The sequence below is a fragment of the Cyrtonyx montezumae genome, unplaced genomic scaffold (assembly GCF_038088225.1).
Source record: "Cyrtonyx montezumae isolate F1298 unplaced genomic scaffold, pur_monq_1.0 scaffold_23, whole genome shotgun sequence".
Lineage (NCBI taxonomy): Eukaryota > Metazoa > Chordata > Aves > Galliformes > Odontophoridae > Cyrtonyx > Cyrtonyx montezumae.
The window spans coordinates 3,894,081-3,922,032 of NW_027071970.1; the positions used below are offsets into that span (position 1 = coordinate 3,894,081).

At 42.1% G+C, this 27,952-nt stretch overlaps 2 protein-coding genes across 4 annotated transcripts; one reads left to right on the forward strand and one right to left on the reverse strand.

Annotated features, from left to right (window-relative positions):
* Window positions 1–4,702, forward strand: DRG1 (developmentally regulated GTP binding protein 1). The gene is made up of 9 exons (XM_065738905.1): window positions 1–95; window positions 221–344; window positions 747–922; window positions 1,318–1,387; window positions 1,890–2,059; window positions 2,524–2,654; window positions 2,862–3,029; window positions 3,987–4,109; window positions 4,580–4,702. Exons 1-9 carry the CDS (start codon window positions 54–56, stop codon window positions 4,677–4,679), a joined length of 1,104 nt encoding a protein of 367 aa, XP_065594977.1. The 5' UTR covers window positions 1–53; the 3' UTR covers window positions 4,680–4,702.
* A 1,183-nt stretch (window positions 4,703–5,885) lies between these two features.
* Window positions 5,886–27,848, reverse strand: EIF4ENIF1 (eukaryotic translation initiation factor 4E nuclear import factor 1). 3 transcript variants are annotated; one of them, XM_065738907.1, is made up of 19 exons: window positions 27,710–27,848; window positions 27,221–27,344; window positions 23,475–23,548; window positions 22,467–22,594; window positions 21,654–21,949; window positions 20,882–21,083; window positions 19,116–19,291; window positions 17,866–18,001; window positions 17,361–17,540; window positions 15,074–15,303; window positions 13,759–13,827; window positions 12,709–12,892; window positions 11,898–11,977; window positions 11,426–11,565; window positions 11,168–11,252; window positions 10,115–10,247; window positions 8,678–9,022; window positions 8,313–8,477; window positions 5,886–7,773 (listed from the first exon to the last, which is right to left on the reverse strand). In XM_065738907.1, the coding sequence occupies exons 2-19, from the start codon at window positions 27,338–27,340 to the stop codon at window positions 7,547–7,549; spliced, it is 2,970 nt and encodes a 989-aa protein (XP_065594979.1). In that variant the 5' UTR covers window positions 27,341–27,344; window positions 27,710–27,848; the 3' UTR covers window positions 5,886–7,546. The 3 variants fall into 3 exon arrangements, with proteins under 3 accessions (XP_065594979.1, XP_065594980.1, XP_065594978.1); XM_065738908.1 differs by having other exon boundaries at window positions 8,678–8,959; window positions 13,759–13,830; XM_065738906.1 differs by having other exon boundaries at window positions 13,759–13,830.
* Between the last annotated feature and the right edge of the window lie 104 nt (window positions 27,849–27,952).

A 27,952-nucleotide genomic window follows, 5' to 3' on the forward strand; every position in this document is an offset into this window, starting at 1 on the left:
GGCCTGAGGAGCGCCGCTGTCGTGGAGGCGGCGGCCCGGCGCGCATCGCCGCCATGAGCGGGACTCTGGCGAAGATCGCGGAGATCGAGGCTGAGGTAACGCGTCGGGCTCCTGCCCGGCCGGGCGGCGGGGCCCGGCACCGAGCCGCTCCGTCAGGGGGCGGGGGTGGGGCCTTCGGGGCCCGGCCGGCAGCTGAGCCCTCGGTTCCGCGCTGTTGCAGATGGCCCGCACGCAGAAGAACAAGGCCACGGCGCACCACCTGGGGCTGCTGAAGGCGCGCCTGGCCAAGCTGCGCCGGGAGCTCATCACCCCGAAGGGCGGCGGCGGCGGCGGCCCCGGGGAAGGTGCGTGGGCCCGGCCGCGCTGTGCGTCGCGTCCTGCCCGTGGCTGGGGGTGGTGGCCCTGCACGGGGCCTTGAGGTGATCCTGAGGGATAAATGAGCGTTTGCAGGAGGGACTGTGGGCTTTGTGCGAGGCGGTGCTCTGTTTCTGTGTCTGAAGGTGTGTAGGGACGCTGCAGTGCTCCAGCAGCACCGGGTGAAGCGCAGCTCGCTGGTGCCCGTTTTGCTGCAGGCGGTGGTGAGGGCAGTGTGAAGACTCGTTCCTGCTCGTGTCCTGTCAGGAAAGCTTACCTCTCTTTCACTCGGGCAGCATTAAAACTAATGGTGGGATCGCCCTCTGGGGCCTTAGAAGAAGTGGAAATGGCCAGCTTTAGGTGCTTTTTCAATTTTTGTTACTTCCTTGCAGGTTTTGATGTTGCAAAGACAGGTGATGCCCGGATTGGCTTTGTGGGTTTTCCATCAGTGGGAAAATCTACTTTGCTGAGTAATCTTGCTGGTGTCTACTCTGAAGTGGCAGCATATGAATTCACTACACTAACTACTGTGCCTGGAGTCATTAGGTACAAAGGAGCAAAGATACAGGTGAGATAATTTTATGTCTGTTAACATTAGCCTGTATCTATAGGTGCACTGATATTAGGGCAGAATAGCCTCGTTTGATGTTAGCAAGTTAGACTTTATATGTAAAAGTGCTTGAGAGTACGTTGGAAATGTTTCCATTGGGTACTAAGTTTATTCTGCATTTTTCTGGAGAGAAGTTCCAGTGATAGTTCTCATGCTCTGAAATAATCAATTCCAGTCTTCAAATAGAGGTAACACTGTATGTAAGAATTAAAGTGGAAGGAATTTTGCTGTATGTCATGTAAAGATTTGCAGTAAAGTCAGCAGCTTAAGAGGAAAGGCCAAAATAGAATTTATGTTCTCCACAAAGAGAAACGTTTTTTTCTCATGAGTTACTTCCCTTTCCTGAACAATAGCTACTTGATCTGCCAGGAATTATTGAAGGTGCCAAGGATGGTAAAGGCAGAGGACGGCAAGTCATTGCAGGTGAGTTTATTAGAGCTTGGAGACTGCATCCCAGACTGGTTCAGTTAGCATGGCTTGTGGCAGTGAAGGGTTGAATTGCTGTTGCTGATGGCTTTATGAAGTGGGATCGTATGCTGGAATTCAGCTGCTTACTGTGAAGCAGTAGGCATTGCTGTTTTGCTTTGTGTTATTTAAACTTGGCGAATATGAAGTCATACATTGACACTGCCTTGAAAGTCTGCCACCAGTTTTAAAGGCAGATGAGAATCATTATTAAACAAAGATGCTGTTTTAAACTTTGTGTAGCTTACTGTCATCTTGTGTGTCTGAATGTAGATAGAAAGAAAGGTTTTTCCACTCTCTTTAATTCTTGCACTGTGCAAGAAATCTTACATCAGATGGAGATAAAAGCAGAATGAACTGGGTTTTTTATGTTGTCACTGGTCCACTGAGCTGTCTTTTGTGCTGCTTCACCTCGGTGTGTGAGCACACTTTTTTGAGGGTTCACTTTTTTGATTCATAGTTGCTCGAACCTGTAACCTCATTCTGATTGTTCTGGATGTGCTGAAACCCCTCGGTCACAAGAAAATCATTGAGAATGAACTGGAGGGATTTGGAATACGTCTGAACAGCAAGCCCCCCAATATTGGCTTTAAAAAAAAGGATAAAGGAGGCATTAATCTTACAGCCACAGTAAGTTGGGAGTTTTCTTTAAACAAAACAAAAAATGCTTGAAAATGCTCTTCTGGAGAAGAGAGGAAGAAAGCTCAATGCTCCAGGCCTTGCAGCCTGCACAGCTCTTTATTTTCTGCTTAACACCAAATATTTAAAAACACAGAAGTAGCTATAGATGTGAGGAGTCAGAACTCTGCTGTGGGATTCAGGTACCTCAAGCTTAGTTGGCTGAATTTGGAACTAGCAGACTTTTCTGCTGAAAAGTCACTGCAGCCATTGGTGGCATTAATACTAATAAGGCTGCTGTGGTTTGTCTTTTTTTTCCTATCCGAACACTAACCATGGCAAAATCAGAGAAGTCCAATAACTTACAATGCAGCTATTATTTCTAGTAACCTATATGCTAAGAGGTACTATTATTAATTTTAAGACTCAATTTGTTGGTAAAGGTCTCCATTTGTTAACACTGCCTCTATGTTCAGTGTCCTCAGAGTGAGCTGGATACTGAAACAGTGAAGAGCATCTTAGCAGAGTACAAAATTCACAATGCTGATGTCACACTGCGCAGCGATGCCACTGCTGATGACCTAATTGATGTTGTTGAAGGAAACAGGTACTGTTGAGACCCTTGCATTTGGCATACTAGCAGTTTATATTCCAAAGAAAAGTAACCGTGTGGATCTTTCTATGGAAGCTAAGCTAGCAACAACTCATGTTTAGCACCTTGCTGTCCTCTTCAAAAATGATGCTTTTTGTTTCCAGTGATGGCAGTAGTGTTTTGCTGCTAGGCTGCTGTAGCACTGTATCCTTCTCTTTGCAGGGTTTACATCCCATGCATTTACGTCCTAAATAAAATAGACCAAATTTCCATTGAGGAACTAGATATTATTTACAAAGTACCCCATTGTGTACCAATATCTGCTCATCATCGCTGGAACTTTGATGATCTGCTGGAGAAAATTTGGGACTACTTGAAGCTAGTACGAATGTGAGTCCTTACTGCTGCACTCTGTAAAGCTGACGTTGGATAATGTCTTAAGTACCACCATTTTTCACCTGTTCTTATGTTTTTCTACTAACTTAGAGCACTAGCTTTCAAATGATTAAGTCTCGTGTCATTAAAATATGTTTAATGTGTACGTCAGAGATCATGCTGCCCTTTTCTGTTGGGTGATTGAGTTTCCTATCAGTCACAAGCCCTATACTTTGAAGTTATTGTATAGGGGTTAAATGAGGACCTTGTAAAACTCCAAAATATGTTTTAAAAATCATGGAAGAAATGGAGTGCAAGTCAAATTTGGTGCAAAGTTGCTAATTCTAGAGGTATTCCTCTTCCTGGGTGACTGGGTGCTTTCAGCTCTCTCTTAACAGACCCAAATTGAGTTAATTAGCATTTTGGATACTTTTACTATAAATTATTACGGCCTTACCTTAGTGTGAATGCATCTCTTCAGATGAATTTGTGAATGAATCTATTACTGCACATAATACAGTAATTGTAGTCTTTTAAACATACCCATCTTCTTTTGCCAGTAGGGAAAAAAGATACTGTAAAAAGGAATTTAATATGCCTACATCTCTGGGCTATAGACAGCAAGATTGTTCCTAGTATACATTGAGCTGTTTTTCAAAAATAAACCCCAAAGCCACAGATTACAGCTGTCAAACTGTAGCTCCCCTTTCAACTCTACCTTGGTTTTGTCATCTTGTAAGCAACAACGGTAATAAACTTTTAGCAGGTAGAGGGGAGAATCTGCTTACAGCCATTGGCATCTGACATGACTCGGAGGCATTTTCAGCTTACAAACAGCAGCACTCTGTTGTCACCACTTGTGCTCAGTGAACTCTGTACACACAGCTGGTACAGCAGTGCCAATAGCCTATAAAACTGCATGGAGATTTGCAAGAGGAGCTTTTGGCATTGACTGTCTGCTCTGTGTTACAGCTACACCAAACCTAAAGGGCAACTGCCAGACTACACCTCTCCAGTAGTGCTGCCTTACTGCAAGACAACGGTGGAGGACTTCTGTATGAAGATCCACAAAAATCTTATTAAAGACTTCAAATAGTAAGTATGGAACGATTTCTGGCAAATAGAAAGGAAATAGCCTGCTGCTATATTCTTCAATTTGTTTGTAAGTCAGAAATAAATCCAGAACTTAGTTTTGAATGTTGAAAGCAATAGATCTCCCTACAGTTAAACATAATGCAGAAGTTATATTTGATGTTTCTGTGCTCTCTTCTGGACAAATTTCCTCAGTGGTGAAAATGCTTGTATTTAGATTAGAAAGTAACATCAGATGCAGTGTTATGGGCTGTTGTCCTATATACACAAGTATTTTGGATGACTTCATACTTTGTTTTGATCTGCTTGTCTCTGGTTCACATACACCACTCATCCAGGTACTTATAGTAGAATAAAAATAGCTCTTAAGCATTGCTTTCTGTATTACAGTTGGGACAGAAATAACTGCTGTTAGGATCTCTGCATGTTATCCTTCTAAGTCTTTTTAATTTGATTTTTCTTCCCCCTCTCAGTGCACTGGTCTGGGGTTCCTCTGTTAAACACAACCCCCAGAAAGTGGGCAAAGACCACACTCTTGAAGATGAGGATGTCATTCAGATTGTGAAGAAATAAAACTGCTCTCCTATGCTTTGTCACTGTGCCTGACTTCTCATTTTGGAAATGGCAAAGGACAGGGCACTTCTGTCAAACAGAGGAAATGATATTGCTCTTCGTGGTTAACTTATTGCATAGGGAAAAACATTGCTTCTGGTGAGCCTGTATTGCAGCATTCTGTTCTGTTAGGATTTACAGATGGAAAACTTAAGTACTTCTCACAGTGGCAGAAGCTTTGATGCCTGTGATGCCTTCAGATTGGAAAGGAGCTCACACACTGAAGTCATTCTGCTCTAATTTAGGGCAAACCAAAAAGCAGAGTTCTTCAGCCTCTATCTTACAGTATCTGACAAGACAGAGCTCAAGGACACAAAATGGGAGCTTTGGCTGCCTTAATCTCAGATGTTCCTGGAGTACTTCAAGGCTATTAATAGTCCTGCAGCTGTGAAAAGACACTAAGTTTTGATCTTAAGTAGTCACTTTTCCAGCTGTTAGCACTAGTGGAGGAAAGCTAGAAGCCTGTGCTCCAGGAGAGACTAAAAAAACTCAAAAGCCTTCAAAGAGAATTTCTTGCTTATATTTGATTTCTGCAAACTTAGTTATGCAATTAAAGGTGGCAGCTCTTAACAGGAGTACTGCTTTGCTTTACAGTACCAATGAATAAAGCTAAGCTTTCTGTTTTAGTTTGAGCTCTATCCCATTCATTTGCTGCTAACAATCACAAAAACAAAATAGGGATGTTGGAACACATGAAAAACTGTTCTCAGATCAGTGGTTGCTACTGAATGTTGATTGTCATTTAGTTTAAGCATTTAAATGGTGCTCAGCTCAGAAATAGCCATATGCAAGCATCACAGTAGCTACATGACTGGAAGAGGGTACAGGAAAAGCTATGAACAGAGGCTCATCCACCCTCTGTGCTGCTCAGGTGGAGGCAGAGCAGGGTTCAGCAGCTGCTTCACATGCATCTGGCACTTTAATACTTCATTCCTTAGCCTTAAACCCTGGCTGTCAAGATCAGCTTTTCAGCGACTGCTAAGTACAGTCAAAACTGCTGCATTCAGATAACAGGACCTCCCCCAGAGCTGATAACACACATCCTTAAGCAAAGCCAGATACATCATCCATGAGGAAGAATGGGGAAGCTGAAATTATGGGGATTCAGCTCAAAGCACAGTTGTAGTTCATAAGAATGATGCTAAGCAGCCCAGACACCGAAATGAGTTGCAGAGCAGTTGCTACAGACAGCTGGTAGAATCAACTTTATTTACAGAATGTTACCAGGAAAGTGTCAAGTTAAAAAAGTATGAAAACAGTCTTACAAGGACAAGCTGGTGATTGCATGTTTTACAGAGATTGTTTCATGAACAACCACTAGAAATATGGGTGACCCCCAACAGATTCCATATCTGATAGCAGCTTGCTATTTCTGTACAACATTGTCTCTGCTAGACTGAAACAAACCCACCACAGCATGCTGACAATGGTTCTAATAGTCAAGTGTTTTCATTTTGTTTTTTTTTTTCCCTTTCTGCTGCTGGTTTTGCATTCAGTGAGACTTATGAAAGAGCAAGTCTGTGAGAATTCTCGTTCTGCTTTCACCTTTTTCTTTCTTTTAAAAGCACAATGGCCTAAGCTAGATAGACATGACAGCAGTACTAGACTTAAGTGAGAAAGTGAAGTGAGGAACCATGCAGAAGGATGGAAAGAACACTGACTGTTCAGGAAAGTGAAACAGGCTTAAAAGGAACATAGTATTTTAAAAACCAAATATACACAGTAAGATCACAAAACTACCCCCTCCTCCCCCTTTCAAACCGCAGAACAAAACTCCAAAAGCATTTCACAGTAACTGCACCCGCAGATGCACACTAGACTTGGGACAGTTCTTGGGACTCCCGTGCTCAGAAGGGAAGGCAGTACAGAACATAGCACACCTCTGACTGAGGAGTTGAAGGGTGAGGATTTAGAGGCTCCATTTTGATGACCTCCAGTAACTTGTTTGAAAGATTAAAACAAGGAAAATACTGCAGCTAAAGAAGGACCAGCACCAGCCCTCTTGGAAGAACGGTGACCAGTAGGTACCAGTCTCTTTGCTTATGACAGATGAAGATTTGGCTTAATATTACTGTACCTCAACGCCATTTGAAGACTAAACAATTCTCTCATTTGATGGCAAGAGTCATACACACAAGGAATCAGACTTCTGTTACACAGACAGCAAGGTGTGGGCTTCTTCACTTCGATGCTAGCTAACTGAGTGCACAGTACTCAAAGATGTGTTTGAGGGAGACCTAGAAGAGATGAGCAGCAAGAAAAGGCAAAGCAACTTTATCCTGTTCACTCACACTTAGGATATGCAACTTTAATCTTAAACTCCCACATGTACAATGGAGAAAGATCCAAACCATAGGCACAACTAAAGCTCAACTGTCATCAGCTACTCTTATGTACAGCTGTATAGATTCAAAAAAGCTATTCTAAGTGTATATATACAAAAGATTGTTTATACACAAGTCTGTACACAAGGGTCTATACATTGAGTTCTCTGCAGGAGGAATTTATAGCTGCTACCCCTACACTAGAGAATATCAGCACTTCATTCACATATCTTACAAAACCAAAAAATAGACACTTCCAGGATTAAACTGGCTTTGTCTTGCATCTAAATTTCTTCAGGCTTCACTATTCAAGCCATAATGGATCCCTTAGTCTTGATGCAGACATGAGACCAGAACAGGTGCCATGTGCTTTAGTCTCTCAAAAAGAAATCTTGCACAGAGTGCTAAAAATAAAAGCCCCAAAAAACAAAGAGGTGAAGTCCTGACTATGGACATTTTTATCCAGTCTAAAGAACCACAAGTGTCCCACCCAGTGGTCACTGTTCACTGCCGATACTCCAGTTCATCTACACTGATGACTTTGGATGGCATGGAAGGGAGAGGCTGCTGCAAGACATCTGAACCAAACCACTTTGCAAGGCCAATGGGAGAGCCACTTCTCTGGCTGGGACGATGGTCAAGCTGTGTGTGCCCATGAGATAATCCAGTCCGAGGTGGCACATTCTGAGGGGTCGCTTGCACACCAGAGGGTGATCCCTGTGCTCCAGTGCCTGTGGAACGTAAAGCTATTTGAGGTGGGAGTCAAGAATTTGCCACACAGTGCAATTTACCCTAGAGCAACTGATACCTCAATATGAGTGTTTTGCACGTAAGCCAAACATGACTTACAGATCACTCTATTAGTCCTGGAAAATCAAGACCCCCATGCTCATTTTCTTCTCAGTACTTCCACAAACTGCCTGACACTGCCAGTTCTGGACACAGCATCATGTAGATTTTTACTGGAAAACCAGTATCTGACAGCATCTTCCTTGAAGTAGATGGGTGGCCTTTTTCACCCAACAGAGAAGGAAAGGCTGCACATGTGCTGCAAGACACAGATCCATTAATAGCAACACCTCGCTTCACTTGGAAGTTCTCCCAGCATGAGAAGCTGCAGAGGTCAAGACTACTCTGGCAATGTAGGTATCTGTAACATCTACACAAGAATAATGATTAAAGTAATCTCCTGTTAGTCCAGTACACTGAAACTAGCCAACAAGTGCTGCCAGTGCTTGAAAACTTCACACTCCTGTATTTCTTAGCTTACCTGATCTTTGTAGTTGCTGTTGCATCATTGCTAACTGCAAAGGTGTCCCAGAGCGTGGATTTAAGATGTGATGGCTGGCTGTTGGTAACGGATAAAAAGGTTGGCCAAGGATGGGAGCAGATATTCCTTGCAAGTGAGACAGGTCCACTCCAGGAGGAAGCATACCTGTTAAACAGCAATGAGGAAATCTCACCTAATAGGCACAAGGACCTTGAAACAAAGCTCTTAAACCAGGTAGCAACTTCTGGCCCACCTAATGTTTATTACAGGAAAACTCTTACCAGTAAGAAGTATCAATTTGTTCCCAATACAACTTATTGCATATCGCTGACAGGGCTTAACTTAAGGGACAAAGCATGATTTACCTGCTTGCAGTAAAGGAAGATGCTGTGGATGAACCCCCTGCGACAGCATTCTCTGGACCAGTCCTGGATGCAGTTGATGAGCAGGTCGTACAATTGGTACGTGGGGAACAAGAGGTACTTGATGAACAGGACGGAGGAAGGGGCCTCCTGGTACCGGGGAGGCCATCGTAGGAGTCTTCCTACCAGCTGATTTAGGCCTGTAGTCTTGCTCTTTGGTGCAACGATTTGCTTGAGTCAGAGGTGTGGAACATGCAGAGCGCTGCAGTGTAGGTAGTTTGGTACCTAAGGTGGGCAAAGTTTCTTGATCTGCATTCTCCACAGAACTAGACAGTAGATTATCTGTAGCTAGAATTGAATACAACTATTATAGTCCACAGCTAGAGACTGCATCTACTGAAAGTTAAAGCTATTGACTATTAGTTCCAGGACCAGCTGAACTTCACTCATATATATTCAATAGGAAATTTATGTCTTTCCTGAATGGCTTTGGCCAAATTAGTTCAAAACAGCAGAGAAGGAAGATGTTAAAGAAATCCCTCTACCATAAGCTTAAGTTATGTCAGAATTAGCAACAATTCCACCCTTTGTTCTTATTAACTTGCATTCTGAGCTAGTAGCATGAATGAATGTCTCAAAGGAGACAGGAGGTACAGGATCTTTCCCAGGCAAGGTTATGATGTGTGTTGTGCCAGAATTCTAGCCATGTAATTTGGTTTATTTTTCCCCCAGTATAGACATGCCTGGGGTCAGCAGCAGCTTCCTATCTCTGATACCCACTTAGCAGTATTTGTTACCACAAGAACATTTCCAGCAGACTATTGAGACAGGACCTACAATATCTTCAAACTGTTAAAATTTAGGTAGCAGTAACAGCTCAAGTGCTAAAAAGAAAATGTTAATGGCATAATGGGAACTTTAAGCTACTTCTGTTGTTGAGCACTGAAGTACATTGTAATGGCAGACACTAGTCTCACTGGGTCAGTCAATCAGTAGTGAGCTTTTCCTCTTAATAGCTATTTATATCAGCTAAGGTGACAAAACACTTTCTTAACCAGCTACATTTAGAAGAGGTTAATTGGTCTCAGCTTTAATTGTTCAGCTAAGATGCTGCAGGAGGGCTATAAGTTGCTTGTATTCAATTGTCAGCATTACATGCAAGTATTGTTAATACTTATTCATCAAAAAAGCAGTAAATGAGCAGTTTTGTCCAGGCCTCCTACTGTCATTACAACTTACAAACAATAATAATAAACCTAAACCCAACACTGCTAGAATAATGCACTCAGGGGTGTATCTCCTTCATAGCTCTCTAACCTTCTTCATTTTTACACCTGTCTGCACTCTATAAACCAGAGGCATCTTAAGTCAGTCTGGACATATGTGCTCTTCCACTCTATTCCAAGTCCCACACATGTCAATTTAAAGCCATTACAATACCTTCAATTGGCCTCTGATTTTCATCTTTACCATCACTGACTTTCAGTTTCCCAGAAACTGGCTCCTCTTTGCTCTTTTCCTTACTCTCATACATCTTGCGAATCACTGAGGTAGGTGTAAAGGAAGGAGACAGCTGCAGAAAACACAGTAAAAAACAGTGCTTATTACCAAGGCCACACTACCTTAGTGGTGGGTGGACATCAACTCTAGTATGCCCTTCCCATCTGAAGCTGTTTAATCAGCTGCTGAGTTCACCCATTACTTTGGTTCACTTCATCTCACCACTTTATTCTGTAGTTGAACTACTTCTCTATTTTTTGGCCAAAGTATTTAATCTGTTTCTTATGGAGCTAATTGAAACCTTACTGGTATTAACTCATGGATGACAAATCTACAGAAAACTATTGCCTTGTCTTCAAATGGGAAGAAATACTGTTACATAGCATTTGTAGAAGCCACTTGTTACACATACAGAGTCTTTGCATCTGTTTAGCAGCTAATGACTTATACTGTCCCTAAACTTTAGTACTTGACCATGAATTGGAAAGCTTAGCTCAAAGCAGTGTACTACTGAAGAGGGCAAAACAACAATTGAGTTTGGAGGTTGAGTTTTTTGGAAAGGTAATACTTCAGCTTTCAGACATTCACAGGAGTCACCTCATACCTGTACGGAAGAGTAATGTTTCCTAGTGTTTCCTAAATGCCCATCAACTTTCAACTCATCTTGAAAGCTTAGGCATCAAAATACAAGGACCTTTTTTTTTTTCCCCATGTAGTTATTTTCTGTTTGTTTCAGCAGACAGGGTCAAGGAAACATTAATGGGGCTTCTTCAGTTTTGGGTAATACACTAATCAGAAAAGGCTACTTTTCAAAGAGAAGGCAATCAATTAATTGAGCATCATGTGCAATTAATCCTTGTACTGACATGACTGTATCACAAGGGCCATATTATAAACTCTTTACACCTTCTGCTGACTACGGGTGCCATGATGATGTTGCTGCAGCTACCTTTACAGCTCTTCCTACAATCATTATGTAAGAGGGGTACTGACCATGCTAGTAATGGATGCTGTAGGGGCTGGAGAAGATGCATTCCCTCTGTGTCCTGGTGCAGGTGATTTAGTCACTCGCTGTTGTCTGTTGAAGGAGAGGAAGTTAAAGGCAGTTTTACTCATGGCTCAGAATGAAAGTCATGATTGCCAATGAACAATACAACCTTGAGTCACATTAGTATCAGTATAGAAAGAAGATACTCAACTGAAAAAACAATTGACAAAGTGCCTTTTTATGTTTTGCAGTCAGATACTGACCTGTTTCTGTAGCCATCTCTGTTTTTGTCCATTTGTGGTTTACCAAAGCCATGCTGATAGAAGTTTGCTGCCTGTATGGCTAAGTCATGTGGCAGTGCTAGTCCCTCTAATGCAGCTTGTTGTATTTCCAAGGGACTCATCTGAAGTGGAGTTGTGTTGGAAAAGAAAACACCACAAATCAAAGGTCTCTTTTTAAAAGAAATGATACTAAAGATTTACTGCTGTGTCTTCACAGAGCACCTGCCCACCAGCAGCCCTTTATTTTACTGACAGACAACAGATGCATAAAACATAGCCTAAGACAGGTCTCATTACAATGAGGTTTAAGATGGCACTAAATTAGACTCTGCATTCATTCTCATACTTGGAGTTAACTAGAACAAGCATATTTTATGTTTACTCTAAACTCATTTCCAGACTCTAAAATATAGGAAAGTTTATTAGCATTAAATAAAAAGCACTCAAGTCCAACCTGTGCAGCAACTGGGCTCATGGGCTTCCTCACACCTGGAAATGGATCACCAAGCAACTGCTGGGAACCTTGTCCAAAACCTGATGAAAAACATTCAGTTACATCTAAAAGCACTAACAGACTTCTCCCTAGTATATGATATATCCTTAAGTAAACCACGTATACTTGAATTAAAAACTCCCCGTGAACATTCTCAGTTCACCATTTAGTCATCTCCCAAAAGATTGCATCCTTCCTAAACCCACTCCTCTCCCTTGTCATTGCTGAGCATTGTGGCACAGAGCAACTTTGGTTAATTCAGGTCACGTGCCCAGCTGTGCCCCCAGTCTCATCACTGGGGCTGCAGAATGTGAAACACACAAGGCCTCGACACTGCACAAGCAGTGCTCAGCAGTAGCTACAACAGTGCTCTATCAGTTTGTAGCACGCCTAAAGCCTTGCACTGTGCCAGCTGCTATAGAGAGAATAAAGTCCTTCCCAGATGGAAGTTAGCTTCTTACACAGCAGAAAACCACATCTGAACACACCAGAATTTACTTGAGTTCCAGCTGATGGCGACTTCTACATTTTTGTGATTAAACAAACAAGGATAACATCTTGTGCACACAGTCAAGACAAACACTGCTCTATAGCTGCCTACCAACTGCCAACAAGTTCACTGTTCTGTGAAGTGCTCTTTAAAACAAAGTGTAATAATTCCTGCCCTCAGCAGAAGGGCTGAAACTAGACCATCTTCGAGGTCCTTTTTCAACTCAGGTTATTCTATGATTCAAAAAAGCCAAAAGAAACACTGTTTTGCAACAAGTCATACCAATGGGTGAAGATATCCTCTGGCGCAGGTAATCTGCAGAGGCAGCTCGAGTTGGAAACACGGGTGGGATAGGGGGAGAGGGCGCTCTCTGCCCCAGCAAAGAGGCTCCGGGCTCCAAACCACTTATCAGGCCGCTCAGGACGTTTGATGAAGCAGGTCTGGTAATGGGTGGACCAAGAAGCTCCTATGAATACATAACAGAGGAATGTTCAGATTACGAGATCAATTTACACAGAAGAGCTCATTTTACTAGACTACAGGCTATGCTATCTTTAGCAAGTTAGAAGAGAAGGCTGACTTGTGCAGTCTGGTAGAGTTGGACACCTGGCCAGGTTTTACATAAGTTGCTCCAAAAGTAACACCTCCTATTTACTCCCATGGAAATGGCAATAGATACAAAATGTACAGTCACACTGACAGAGCAAACTCACAGCTACAAAACACTTTTTCAACAGTCACCACCATTAGCTGTGCATTTTTGCCAGCCATTAACAAGAGACCGCATGCTGTGCTTCTAAAAACCTGCACCAGTGGAGGTGACCACTGTCACCACAGCTGAAATGCACCACTCACCACACTGACATCCACTGCTTAGTCTCCACAAACATTCAGCAAGTGTTAATGAGTATCAGTGAGTGCCAGACACCCCCAGCATGCAGAGGAATTCCATTCCACACCTTGGCTTCATAAAAATTTCCGTGTCAGATGACACTTCACACCACCCCTCTGCTGCCACCCATCCCACAGCAACAGAACATAATACTGACAGGAAGGTTTAACCTCTACTGCAATCCCACCAGCATTCACTTTCAACATTATAGGCAAACAAAATAGAAGGTGTTACTTTCAGAGCAGCCACTGTACATTTTTCAAGTTGTAATATGGGAAACACATCATAAGAATTTCAGTCACAATTCAGTTGCAAGTAGTTTCTTTTACAGGGAGAGTAGTCCAACTACCAAGTACTGACTTTTAAGGCAATTCTTATTCCCAAACATTACTTGGTTATCTTTAAGTGAAAAACCTGAACAGCTTATCAGTAAAAAATACCTGCAGAATATTTTTTGATAGAGGCTGGCCTGGTATCTCTGAAGGTGACATTAAGTGACTCTCAAGGCTCTGCTAAGAAAATGAACACACTTTAAGCTGCATACAAATAAGACAAGCAACATATTCATTCAGAAACAATTCACACTCCTGCCTCAGGGACATTAACAATTTCATTTGTTGGGCGGACTATAGTTTACGCATCAACCAAATAAAATCTCAGGGAAGCTAAGGGCTGAGCAGTGTCACTGATAATCCTTAAGAAAACACCTAGTGGTACATCACATGCAAACAGTTCAATACACTTGAATAAGCTACAAGATCAATCCATGAATTTATATTGTCCTGGTATTTCTTCCAGTTTGCACAACAAATGCTCAATGGAAGCAACGTGGGAACAAGAAGTGCTAGTGTAATAGGAATTTAAGGCATCAAAGTTATGTATCAGTGTGTAAGGGCAGCCAGAGATCACACTGTACTAAACCTGTCAGAAAACCTGGCTGCTGAGAAGGCTGCATGCTCTGCCACCTCGCAGGAAGCGGGACTGGGCTAGCAGTCCTTGGCTATTGCTCAGCAGGAACAAAGATGCTCCAGACATACTTCCTAGAAAGCATTTTACAGTGCCAGAAGTAGTACTGAGATGTTCTTGTTCAAGCACAGCGTTTAGGCAGTTAACAGCTGGATGCATTTCATACTGTTATCTGCCATTCTAAAGTTCCTATCGCCCATTGTTCAGTACCAACCAACACTTCAGGTATTCAGTTTAACTTATCTTAAATTTTGAAATGTGCTCAGAGTATTAGCCTGCACACTGACATACCCCTTAAAACAAAAGCCATTAAAGCAAGACACGTGAACTTCAGCTAAGCATTAATTACACCTAATTGACATGAGAGATGCCTTTCAACAGTGGTTGTCTCAGTACTGCTGATCTCTAGCATGTCTTCTATGGGGGGCAGGCTGATGTGTCTGTTAAGTGTAGCCAGTACCTTTTTTCTTTTTACAGAGATGTTTGTTTTCATTAAAAACACTGACAAGCTTAGTTCAAGTAATGGAACTAAGCAGTGTCCTCTATAATAGAAGTGACAAACCTAATTGCTTTGGCTGGGGAAAACGACCACAGCACATCTGTTTTATTATTACTTCCTTTTACCTTCAAGCAACAAAATCCTAAATGAAAGCCACTATTTAATATATGCCACTGGATTCAACCAAACCCCACACAGTATCACAACTGTAACGTAAGGAGTTGTCAGTTCATATCCTGTATCTTTGCACAGATCCATTACAGTTCACTACAGGCAGCTGTGTTACTTACATTGACTTTGGGCTGTGAAGGTAGAGTCCCACTTGCCTTCATGCTACTGACTAGCTTGTTAAATGCAGTCATATCCCCATCTTTCTTGATCTGTCTGGAGCCTGCTATGTTCAGTGATTCCTCCATTTGCTCTGCCATAAATGGAGTAGCAATTTTTCCCTCCTGATCCACTTTCAGGCCTTTAAGCCCAGCTTCAACTTCTTCCACTGAAAGTACAACTCCTGAATGTGCTGAGAAATACAGAAGAAATACTGCTAAGCCACAGCACTCTTTTTAAAAGCAAGCTCCATTCCTGTGCAGGAGTTGAATACAAACCATTTGAAAACAGAGTAACGGTCAAAAAACTTGTTTTCTGTTATCTGTATGAGCTGCTAAACAGCACTTACCCGTGTTTAGACAGACATCCTCATACTCACATGAGAAACATCACCATGCACAATTAAGAGTGCATATGGCACAAGAGCCTGTTAAGTTTTCATTACTTTTCATTCACCCTGTGAGACAGGCCATCGCTTCATTTGACAACATATTAGATTTCATTTGCTTTTAAAAGAGAGCATTCACCTGATAATGACTGAGTTTAACTCAAAATCCTGTTTATCTTTTACTTCAGGAAATCATATCATCTTACAGCCACAGCATAAGGAGCTGCCTGAAGCTACCACAGGCACAGAGAATACATACCTGGAAAAACCTTGATGCTTTGGACAATCAGTTGCACACAGTTTGGTGTGCATTAAACTTGAAGCAGGCTTTTTTGACCCAAAATTAAGAGCCATTATAGAAAGATTTCACTTGCATGATCAGGATAAGGTACAAGTTAATAAATAGTACTTGCATTTGTATGTATGCATATATGGAAGCTGATATCAAGACTAGACAAGCATTATGGAACATTTTGTTTGCCCTGAGGTATGACACCTTAACAGAAAAGAGAAAGAGCATGCTATGAATTGCTGCAGCAAATGCTGGCCCAAAGAAACAAGATTTATTGGAAATTTGGGCAAGAAGGTGAGATGAAGCAATGATTCAGACATGCAGTATGAAACACGAGGGAAAAGCATGATGCTGGCCAAGAGGAATTGGCCTAGAAACTCCTTAATACTTTTAACTTACGAGAACACATAACAAGTTAGGTACTTTAAAGCATGAATGAAAGCTTCCCCACAGTTCTTTGTTCCTTCATTGCTGTTTTGTGAGGATCAAAGTTTAGAAATGGTTTAGTAGGAAAGTCAGACCAAGCAGAACATAGAGAAGACTTTAGTTCTATTTAAGCCAAATTAAGGAAACGTTCTCCACATGTTAGCCAGGCAACTCCTGCTCCCAAACTGGATGCTTAAGAATATTTGCAATTCTTGGATGATTTCAAGCAACCCAGTTGCTTCACAGATCATGGAACAGCATTACATTTTGTTTGGTCCACTTCACGAGGCAACACATGCTGCTTGCCAAATAGAAAGTAATTTGAAACAAGACTGAGCGTTCAAAAAGAATACTGCATTTTTGTACCATCTATTATGCATGCTATGGTGTCAAACATGCAAATGCATAACTGAAAAGTGCCCTTTAACATCAAGTTTAAGTCAGCCCTGAACTCACTTGAACATAAAATTCACTTCTGCTGGCAACTGCTAACAGAGGAAGTTACCTGCAATCCCACGATTCTAGTCAAGTTAGTGTAATCAATACAAACCTCTTCCTATGTCGTACCTCAAAATTAATTGTTTAATTAGAACACAGGACAGCAAACTGATCACTGTGATTCAAGTGCTAGCAACACTGGCTCGATAGACTTGATTTTACCATTTAACAATTTGAAGCAACACTAATAACCCTCAAGCAATTGTTCATCTTTTAAATATCTGTATCTAAATGGATCGATGTGATCCACTGAAGATCCTTGCAAGAATTAAAAAGCAAGGTTTTAGTAAACTGGAGTTCAGATACCACAGTTCCTGAACTGACATTACCTGTCTCAAGCATGACAAGCTTAAATAAAGGCCAGAGACAAAAGCAAGAATCTCAAGACTTGCATCATCTTAAGTTATGACCATTACTGGCCAGTTAAGTGGTCTGAGACTTGATGTCATCCCATGATTAGGATGAAAAGATTTAGTGAAGATACTAACATAACTAAGACTTGCTGAGTATTTTGCGATCTATAGCACCAGTAATCCTGTAGTGCTTCCTACTTCTGGCTTTGGTAGTTGACGTATCCAGAACACCAAGCCTCTTGGTTTGAGATACTGCACAATGAGAACTCCACAATATCTGAAGAGGCACTTACTGCTCTCTCTAAGCTTTTCCTTGTTGGCTGAAAGACTTGAGAGAAGAGGTTTTAAGTCCACTTTGGCTTTCTGTAGCATTTCTAGGATGTCCACTTTGTTTTCAGAGTGGTCTTCCAATGGAATGGGAGCAAAGTAGTTTCCAGAGTTCTGGCCAGGGGAGAGAATGGCTTGCTCTAGACCTGAAACAGCAAAACCAGGAGCACTGCCACATCAGTTTACCAACCCAACGTCTCAAGACGAACATACACTGGTAACCAAGTTCAACAGGTCACTGAGAAGTTATGCCTCACACCCTCTGCCCAAGATCAGCTGGAAAGTCATTATGAATGTGACAAGAACACTTAAACAGAACTTATAGCTGCTTACATTAAGAGCCTCCAAAAGAACATCAGGTGCTTGAACTGCAGGGGATGCATTATCCTAAAGCTGTACCTGTCGCATTCTCATTAAAAAAGTAGGAGAGAACACAACAGAAAGAGACCATACATTGTTCTGCAGTCTTACCTGCTAGCCTCTCCAGCTCCTCATGGGGTGTAGATCTCAAGCTGCTTGACCGACTTCCAGAACGACTGGGATTAGAAAACCACCTGCTAAACCTGCTGGCAGACACTGACCCTTCCCCTAGCACATCTTCTATCATCTAGATAAAGGGAAAAAAAGCAGAAATTTATGATCAGAAAGATCTTTGAGAAGCTTCTCTGCACCAACATTATTCTGCTACAGATAATGAGATGAGACTACAGGAATCTAGAAATTCTGAAATGCTTTTTCCTTCAAAATATAAAAGCATTTGTACAGCTAGTGTTGGCAAAAATCCATTACACCTTTTACACCAATTTGTTCATATAAATGAAAACTGAAACAACATAACCTAAATACTGCATCTACAACATTTCAAAGTGGACGTGTGAAAAAACAACAGAAGCATTCCTCCGGAAGATAAAGCAAGTTATAACAGTCGAGTAATTCTGGCCAGACAGGGACTAAGACCAGCCCATATCACTGCACAGAAGCAGCACTTTGATTAGCCAAGTCTTCTGCAATCATGACTCACTTCAGTTCCAAGGACAGAGCCTTTTATGCACAAGAAGTACTCCCCAGCCCTGGAACATTCTACAACAGGTGGGGCAGAAGCCCAGCAGCCAATTCATGTCCTGAACTACTGTGTCTAAGAGGGTTACATTCTTCAGATCCGTTGAGCCTGTGTCAGAAGTAATGGCAGCTAGAACCATCTCCCTTCAGGCTGACCTGAGTTCAATGAACAGTATTTCATTGAATTGGTCAATCAAAAGCCACTCCCATTCAGTGACTGTTTACTCCTTCCCTATATGAATTTCAAAAGCACTGTAAAACTTAAACTAAAGCTTCTTCTATCTTGCAAGAGATTACAATTTAGAGTCTGCTCAATGAGTATAGGTGAAGTTCCATCATATAGCAGCTCATTTCAGACCAAAGAAATAACAGCTTTCTTCTGCCAGAGAAGCTCTCTGAAAGAAGTGATGCTCAATACTACTTACAACAAAAATCAAGACAGTGATTTGAGTCTTTCTTTCCTTCTTTGCATTACTACAAACACACTTTCTTTAAAGTCCCAGAGATAACATTTAGAAGCAGCATCCTAGCAAAAAATGAAGTTTTAATGTGAAAGTCTAAGACAACCCTTCAAGCAAATTTAAAAGCACAGAACAGTAACTGAACATAGTAGCAATGTGAAGTTTCTCTATGAGTACACTCAGCTTAAAGCAAAAGCTCACCGAAGCCAGGCCAGGAACGCTTTTATCCAAGTTAAAGAACTCATTGAAGTCAAACTCTCCTGGAGCTGGTTCTTGTAAGACAGCTTCCCTGGGAACTTCTTGATCTGCTGGAGTTTCATTGGCAAGGACAGTCTGCACTTCGTCTTCTTCTGCTACTCCACCATTGCATTCTATTCCTTAAGAAGAAAATCAAATAGCTGCCGAGTCACTAAACTTAAGTACTCCCTGTGGGAACAGCAGCTAATAGGCAGCACATTCACCCAGCCATTACAAACACAGACCCAAAGTAGTTTAGCCACCTATGTGATACTGTTATCTGTTAACTATCAGTTGAGTTGTCTAATCTGGAGAAAAGAAGCCCAAGGGGCAATCTCATTGCTTCAAATTCCTGTGAAGAATCTAAGGGAGGTATCAGTCTCTTCTCCCTGGCAACTGGTGACAGGATGAACAGAGCAGCACAAAGCTGTGCTGGGAAGGTTCAGACTGGACATCAAAAAACCCTTTACAGTAAGGGTGGATAAATACAAAGAGGACTCCCAGAGAAACAGCTGATGCATGACAGTGTTCAAGCAGGACTAAAGCTATCAATAACATGCTTTAACATTAGGTTAGCCCTGAAGTGGTCAGGCAGTGGGACTACTTCAGCTGGAAGGGAACTTCGAAGATCTAATCTATACTGCAATGGCTGCAGTCTGCCACAACAGAAACCAGGACTCATTAGATCTCCGGTACAGCACTTCTAATCTGTAATTAAAGTTGTCTGCTTCAAAACACGAAAATGAGACTTGCCATTGAAACAGTAATTAACTGCATCCTAATCAACCCAGGAAAGTAGACAGAACAGAGATCAGATCTACTGTTACACCAAGCAGACATGCTATTCCAGTATGTTAACAGCTGCTGTTGTTTTTCCATGAAGAATCCTTTGGAAGCTTCTGCTCTCTTGCTAGGGACCCCATAGACAAGGCTCCCTGGAAGCTGGTACTTGACATAAGCATTCTTAATATTGTTATGATGTGACTAGCATTACTCCTACTCCCCTCAGCAATAGGGGCATACACAAAGGCTCAGCAAGCTTGCAAGAAAGCTGTAACTTAATACAAACCTAGTGTAATTGAAACTATGTATTCACTTAAATATAGTGCTGCCTAACTCTAAAGAGTACAGGTTTACTCTGCCCAGCTGTAAATTTAAGATTAAGAAGCCACCTTCCTTGCCTCAGTCAAGTCTGTACTACAGCCTTTGCTAGGGCAATGGTAGAGTTACAAAGTTCAGCAACCTCAGAGTTCAGATTTATCCCCCAAATTCAATTTAAAGCCATGCTGCTGGCAACTGCATAGCGTTATGCCCAGCCCTGTATTCCTAATGCATGCACTACCATAGGAATAAGAATATCTGAAGTATCTCAAAACACTAGCTTGCTTAAACATTCTTTAGTAGTCACTAGGAACAGAAGAAAACAAAACCCTTTCAGCAGCCCATGAATTCCTAATTTCACTCCATATCCATACGAATTTTTTCCAGCCTCTCAGTTCTGCCTTTCAAACTGCAAATACCTTTAAGCGATACAATATAAATTCCCACCAGAAAGATCACTAGTAAGCTTCCTATCTTCTGCTTCAGCATAAACTAAAGCGATGCAGGACAGAGGCTGGTAAACTGCATTGCTCTTGACACTTGCCTGTATCTGTAACAGAATCATTTCTACATCCGGCAGTATAAAACACAAGCTGACAATAAAAATCCTTTGTCAAGTTCACCATTACCTTCTTTCAGTGAGGCTGTGCGTCGTCTTGTACGCTTTCTCCCTTTGTGATCTTCCTCTAAAATTTTATCATCAAAGCCCGTGAGCTCAATTGTTTCAGACTGACTTGTAGGACCAGCAGAGAACCACTCAGGTTCCTCTTCTGTGTAAGAGTCATTCCTTCTCCGCTCCCCAAAGATGCGTTTGCTCTCACCAAATTCCCTCTGAAGTGGGACATTGAAAATATTAAGTTAACCACCAAATGTAGTTCCATAACATTCATCCCTGACCTCCAAAGGAAATGACACTATTTCCCCCCATCATCTTGTTTTGATTTTCCTTTAGAAGCACATTCAGCATGCTTCTTCAATTTTAAACTTCACAGCTGAATTTCTGCTTCAATACTGAAGGCTGTTGGTCTGCAAGGGCCTGTATAAACTCAGTTTCGTATCCTGAGATGAAGATATCTTGTATTTTTTTTAATGAATACCTTGAAAAGCTTCCACCTGCTGACAACAGCTGGGTCAAGAACTATAACTATCACACTTAATATCTTGCTATTGCGTTTCTCGCAGGAGAGGTTTGTAGGACACACAGAATTGGATGCACCCCAGTTCTTCTGGGAAAAGGTTTGACACCTGAAGCTCTGAGTGCTCACCATCAGACCATAAAGGTTCTTTTTAAGAACTACCCCACTCATGTGGGACACTGAACTGCAGTTAGCCTGTTCCTGTTACTTCTTGTGCAGACTGCCCAAAACCGTATTAACATCTAACCAGGAAAAAAGAACAAACCCTGAAGCGTTTATCTTTGTAGTCCCTCTCACGATCTCTGTCTCTTGCATCTCTAGAATCACGTATGTCCTTTTCACCACCCCTGTGGTCTTTATCAAAGTTACGAGAAGAGATAATTCTTCCACTGCCAATCCTACGTCCTCCGATCACACGGACACCATCATTCTCTTTTTCTAATGGGCTGCCTGCTCGACGTGAGCTAACAGCTGCAGTTACATGACAGCCACCTCCAAAGCTTCGTCTCTGGGGACTTAAGACAACATCCAAGTCATCTTCTTTCACTCGCTCTCTTGGATCTACAAATCAAAGATCACACAAAGCATCTGGTTGAATGTAACAGTATGAATAACTAGCTTGTGCTTAAGATGCCTTCTGTCCCACAGCCCTGCTGCTACCCTAGAGCTTTTTAAAAGGACAACATCCACAATTTAACTAACCAGGCACCACAAAGATGAAAAAATCAAAATCTACATTCCTATTAAGGAATCATTGTTCTGTCACCCAGAGAGTTTCCACTCTCATCTAGACCTCCAAATAAATACTCAGTCTTGAAGCATAGGAAAACTACCCCCTGAAACTGAATAGTTACAGACGTACTTATTACTACACTGAAAGAATACTAAGCTATAGGAGTCTGCAAAGTTCCATAGAGCTGCTAGCATACCAGGAATGAATTATACTTGGAATCACCAAGGTTTCTTTGATACTTATTTCATGAAACCAATTTTCAGATATTTGCTTCATTCATGTCATCCCAAAGGAAAAGTTTTGCCAGCACTTTGTTTGATTCCTGTGCTGTGAGAACATACTTACCTACTATCCTACGCATAAGAGAAGTCCGATCTGAATCCAAATCTTTTTTAAAGCTTTCCACTGGTGAAGTCCTCCCTGAACTTGGATATAAAGATGCATGCCACTTCTCTGGATCCCAGACACCATCACTACAAAAACAAAGTAACAGGATTTAGGGCAGTACAGCTAGGTTGTGGCTGGACTTGATCTTGAAGGTCTCTTCCAACCTGAGCAATTCTATAATTCTATGACTGCTTACTACTTCAAGTCTAATAAAGAAATCATAGAAATCACATCACTGCTACTGAAAACCAGAACTCCCTAGCTATCTGTACAGATGAAAACCACCTAACTTCTCAATCTCTGACTTACTATACTTTATGACCTCGCATGGTATCCCAGATCCTTTTCATAAGTATATAATATATATTGGACTGCAGAACATATGTTGCTCCACTAGGTACCAGGGAAGCTTGCCCAACACGGTGATAAAAATAAATCAAGTGGATCAAGTGTCTCAGTTCTCAGGCATTCTGGAAATTCTCTCAATCTCATACTAGTCCAAAAAAATAATCTGGTACTGGAGATCCTGCTGTTCAGGAAGCTTCTCAGCACAAGTATACTCTAACCTCCATTTTGAAATGAGATCCACTGTTAATGTGGGAGAGTAATCCATTAAGCAAGTCAGCCTGTTGCAACATGACCTAGCCAGCACCATACACCCACCTATATTACTGGTACCATTTTAAATAAACCAAATGGTGCCAAAATCATCCTGAAGCATAATTCATTCATGTCTATGAGATTTGTACAGGGCAAAAGTGTTTTCTGATGATCTTACATTACATTATTTTCCAAGAACAATTTTTCCAACTAGAGCATTCAGCCTCTTCTACTAGTTACTGCTTCAGAAAATGCTTCAGTACACTTGCATCAAAATAACAGTAACATCCCAACTAAGAACTACTTGGGATTTCAAATTCTGTCTCAGAACAGATGCATGCAATTTTTGTATAATCAAGAAAATACCTGTCATATTTTTCAGAGAGACAAGAAGGTCTCTGCTTAGAGTAGGGACGCTCTTTAATATCCAGCAGTTCCTCCTAGGAAAAAAAAAGCAAGCAGTTAGTTCTAATTCTCACCCAGACAAGATTTCAGTGACTCAATGTATCTGTTCCAGACTACCTATTCAATTTAGGCATTTCGTTTGACAAGCAATGTTTCCCAATGTGTTATTTCACTTCCTGATAAATATGACAATGAAAAGTTGACATCAGTTTATTTTTCAGTTCTTCTTCCAGTAGCCTGAGCAAACTCTGAAGGATTTAATAACCCATTAATCAGAACTACAGTTCTCACCTCCAATTACTTCTATCTACAAAACTGGAATCAATATAAAGCTGTTTGAGAAACAAGAGCAAGTCTAACCTATGGTAGCACTGATACTCTGTAGGACAAGCTATAGAATCAGTTATCAACACAACAAATCTGAGGGTGTGATTCAGATGCCAAGAGTACTTCACTGAGCTAACTTCAAATTTAGGCAACATTTATACAAGTCAGTATAGGACCTCCAGAAACAAAAGTTGCTTACAAACTGTTTAACAACAGTTTGAAAGATCTTGAAAGCTGGTTTCTGAAAATAACCTGGAACTAATCATACAAATTTAAATGACTAATTGGTATGACTTGTAGTGTATGACAAAGAAGTAGCAGCAGTGCTTAGCAAGTAAATTCATGTTTTCTCTCTTATCTACTGTATCTTAGATGACAGGAATAAAAGAATAGAATAAAAGAATAAGCTTTACTCATGAACATTCAACTTCAAATCCACACTGGAAGTACTAAGCCTTACAAGGTCAGGTTCAGACTTCATTAACACTTAAGGCTGTTTACATCAGCCTTGTTTTCTTATCCACTTCCCTGTGTAATTTAATTTACAAGCAAGACACTATCATTACATCTCTATATTGGTGCTAGCAAGTTTTCAAGATGGAATGAAAATAGATCTGTTCAGTGCTATGCAAGGTACAGTTCGTAAAAAAAAACTATTACACAACACGTTACTAAAGTAGATCTGGAAATTCCAGACAAGCTTGCCATTTCTGACTATCACCCATTACAAAATATCACCTAGAGTTACTTTGGCCAGGACAAATTGATGCTGAATGATATTTCAGTTTTACACTTCCTATCAGCTTTCAAATTAAATCCTGAGTTAATAGTCACACACCTTGACTAGCCTGCCACTTCAGGGAGGCTAGCCATCTACCATCTCACTGCAGCCTGCCACATTCAAAAAGCACTAATGGTGTGATCAGTGCTTCAAATCACCACAGTTACACATATTAAAGGTGCACATTTCTAATTTAGTTATCTTCTGTAGACTGTCCTTCTTCAATCTGGCCCCCTCCCAGCTCCACTGAACTAACTGACATATCAGAAAGGATAAAGAGATTCTAACAGCAGACACCACATCAGCCATACTGAAGATGGCTCTGTCATCTTCCCAGGTGCAAAGCATTTGAACAACAGCTTTCACATCACTACCCCCATGCATCTACAATCAGATTAGTGGCTACATTAACAAGCTACACCTGGGATCTTGCAAGCGTTAAGGTTTCATCCAGCTACCATACAAGTGTACTTCCTCAGCACAATCCTGCACTAGTCCTCAGCAAAGAGCCTTGCCCCAGAAGCATCAGAAACCTGAACAGAAAGAATTTAAACAGAAGGAGACTGGACTCTCCACCCACAGACTCCCAAAATAAACTGATCTGTGAGGAACATCAACACTGTAACACTATCATAGTCTGATGTAGGTATTAGGACTATCAACACTGTCCAACACCAGACTTGGAAGTTCACTATTTTGTTGGCCACGAGAGGGAGTTCGACTCCAAGCAGATTTTATTGCTAATTTTCCACTGAAATAAAGAGCATTTCATTTATGATCTGCACACCCCAGAGCAAAAGCTTCTACAGAAATAGAACACACAGCCTGGAATGCACAACATTTTGCCTTGAGAGTAGATTGATGTCAGCACTTTCACAGTGATTCTTATTTTGTTCCTTTGTTCATTTTTTCTTAATTCACACAACAGTACTCATAAGGAGACAGAGGAAGAGTATTTTTAGCTGTTACTAAACAGTTCTGTTCCAGCAGTTCAGAAGGATTCATCACATGAACCAGCTGTTGTCCCACTGTTAGTAAGTTAATATAAATCATTAGAGAAATTCTCTCCTTACTCCCAACCAGCAGTACACACCCTGAAGCAGTGTTCCTCCCACCCCTAAATAGTATTAAACTGGTCATGTGAAAACCACTTATGATGTTGAATACATAAAACAATAGTTATCCAACAGAAAAATAATAGTATTGTGCAAGATACTTTAGTAAAGTCCAGAAATGTGAGAAATCACTCTTTGGAAACCAACAGATAACAGACTTGTACCTTCTGGAACTAATTCTGCCACTTTATTCTGATCAGAACTACGGGCACTAAATCAGTGCTGGATGTACAAATGGTTTCTCCACACACTTACCACCAGCACTACCTAAGTAAAGATCAAAAAAAGCAGTCAGGACTTGAAGCTGTATTCAGTTTCTCCCTCGAGGAGGATCAGAGCAATACCAAGCAAGGACAAGCACAGATTTTTCTAACGGGCAGTTTAAAGATAACACCTCCCCTCCACTTCAGGAGTAATTCAATATCAAGTTCTGAACAATACTACTCTTTGCATCTTCACTTAAGATGTACATCTCGTCTAAGAAAAGGGAGGGAATTAGAGAGACACACTATTCCCACATCAGTTTTGCCACTGTGACACCAAGCTACTTCGCTTCTTTGTAGTGTCTAGTCAAAATAAGTCAGCCCTGTTATCTCAGCAGGGCAGAGGCACACTGATAACTTTTCTCCTTTAAAAAAAACACACAAACTCTAAGAATGAAACAATTCAGCATTCCTCAAGATAACACAATCAGCAGCACCGTGCTGTCTCACTCTGTTCCACTCTTCGGGCCATTTGTTGTAAAACAAGTTCATACATTTCTACTCAAAGCAGTGACCACCTGTTCCCTCAGCTTTCAGCAACAAGAAAAAAACAGCTACCATTAAAAGTTTCCTAAAAGCACGTTTCAGCAGTAATACAAAGACCCCAAACAAACATCAAACATTAAGTCCCACAATATATTAACTCCATATTGAAAGGATCTTTATTTGCAAGTTAGATGCTTAAATGCATGGGAGTATAAGGACAACAGTTATCATAGATAAATGTGAGCACCTGCATTAAAAGCCTTTAAGCTAGCACTAGTTAGTTTCACATGTGAACATGCTTTCAAAACCCCACTACAAGCCACCTGAGGATTACAGAAAGGATCTTAACAGACAGGGTGAAACTGCAATTAGATCTGGTGGGCTGTACATTCTAAGGAAATCAGCCAATTCAAAGTAACACTGCTGAAAAGAGAACTAAGAAGCACAAGTGCTTTAGAAAGCTAGCAGAGCAGCATGCTTCAGCCTCTCCAGCTCATGCTCCAAGGTGCTCATAAGTTACAATAGTGGTGTGAATGAAATGCCTATAGAAGACATTGCTGCATAGCTATATCACATTTAGCGAGGTGCATGTTTTGCGCCATTCAGCAAGTCCTAACCCACATAGAGGTTTCTCAGACCACGTGCACTACTCCCACCTCCCAGAGGCTCTCCCTCCCACATTACTTCTGCGGCCAGCAGCTCCGTGTACAACTTTCAGAGACAGAAAGTGCTTACTTTTGTATAGCGATGAGGGTATTTCGTCGCACTTCTGTTCAACTCCAGAAAAGCATCACCATTTTCAGCTTCTGTTACGCCTCCCCTTTTATCCATGGCTACGTCAAAGCCTTTGACCATGGACCTAGTGAAAAAACCAACAAGTCATTTCATTTCGGGACGTACCTCGTCGCACCACGAGCAATCCCCTCCCGGTCTGAGTACTTCGCCGAGCAGCTCTCCGCGGAGCAGCACGTCGGCTCGCGGCCCGGCCCACCTCCCGCAGCGCAGGGCCCGGCTCGGGATCGCCCTCGCAGCTCGGCGGGGCCCGGCTCCGCGCTTCACGTCGCGCAGAGGAATGGCGCGGCCGCGTCCCGGGGCGTCGCGCTGAGAGGCGGCAGAACGCGCGGCGGGGATCTCCTCACGGCTCCGCGCTCCGCTCGAGGCCTCACCGTCACCCGCGGCGCTTCCCGCTGCCGGCCCCACTTCACGCTGCTCTCCCACACTCACCCCTCGGGCGCCTCACGCGCACCGGGCCGGCTCCGCGCCCCGCCCGCCTCCGGCCCCTCCGCGGCTGCCTCGCGCGCCCGCTCCCTATTCGCCCGACGCTGTCTCTCCTCAGCCGCCGTAACCGGGGCCTTCCGCTGCCCGCCCCGCACCCATTTAATGGCCCACGCGCAGGCGCGGCGGAGGGCGCGCGATGCCGGGCTGTCCCGCGCGGCGCCTGGCTGGAAAAGGCGGGAAGGGAGCGGG

What these genes read in the sequence shown, in the direction of transcription:
- DRG1 (XM_065738905.1), top strand. Translation starts at nt 54, where the DNA reads ATGAGCGGGACTCTGGCGAAGATCGCGGAGATCGAGGCTGAG. An exon ending in AGGACGGCAAGTCATTGCAG is followed by an intron (nt 1,388 to 1,889) that starts GTGAGTTTATTA and finishes TTTGATTCATAG; the next exon opens with TTGCTCGAACCTGTAACCTC. An exon ending in CTTATTAAAGACTTCAAATA is followed by an intron (nt 4,110 to 4,579) that starts GTAAGTATGGAA and finishes TCCCCCTCTCAG; the next exon opens with TGCACTGGTCTGGGGTTCCT.
- EIF4ENIF1 (XM_065738906.1), bottom strand. Translation starts at nt 27,340, where the DNA reads ATGGTCAAAGGCTTTGACGTAGCCATGGATAAAAGGGGAGGCGTAACA. An exon ending in GGAAAAGCTTAGAGAGAGCA is followed by an intron (nt 15,304 to 17,360) that starts GTAAGTGCCTCT and finishes TGTATTTCTCAG; the next exon opens with CACATTCAGGAGTTGTACTT. An exon ending in GAGGATATCTTCACCCATTG is followed by an intron (nt 11,978 to 12,708) that starts GTATGACTTGTT and finishes GTTTTTCATCAG; the next exon opens with GTTTTGGACAAGGTTCCCAG.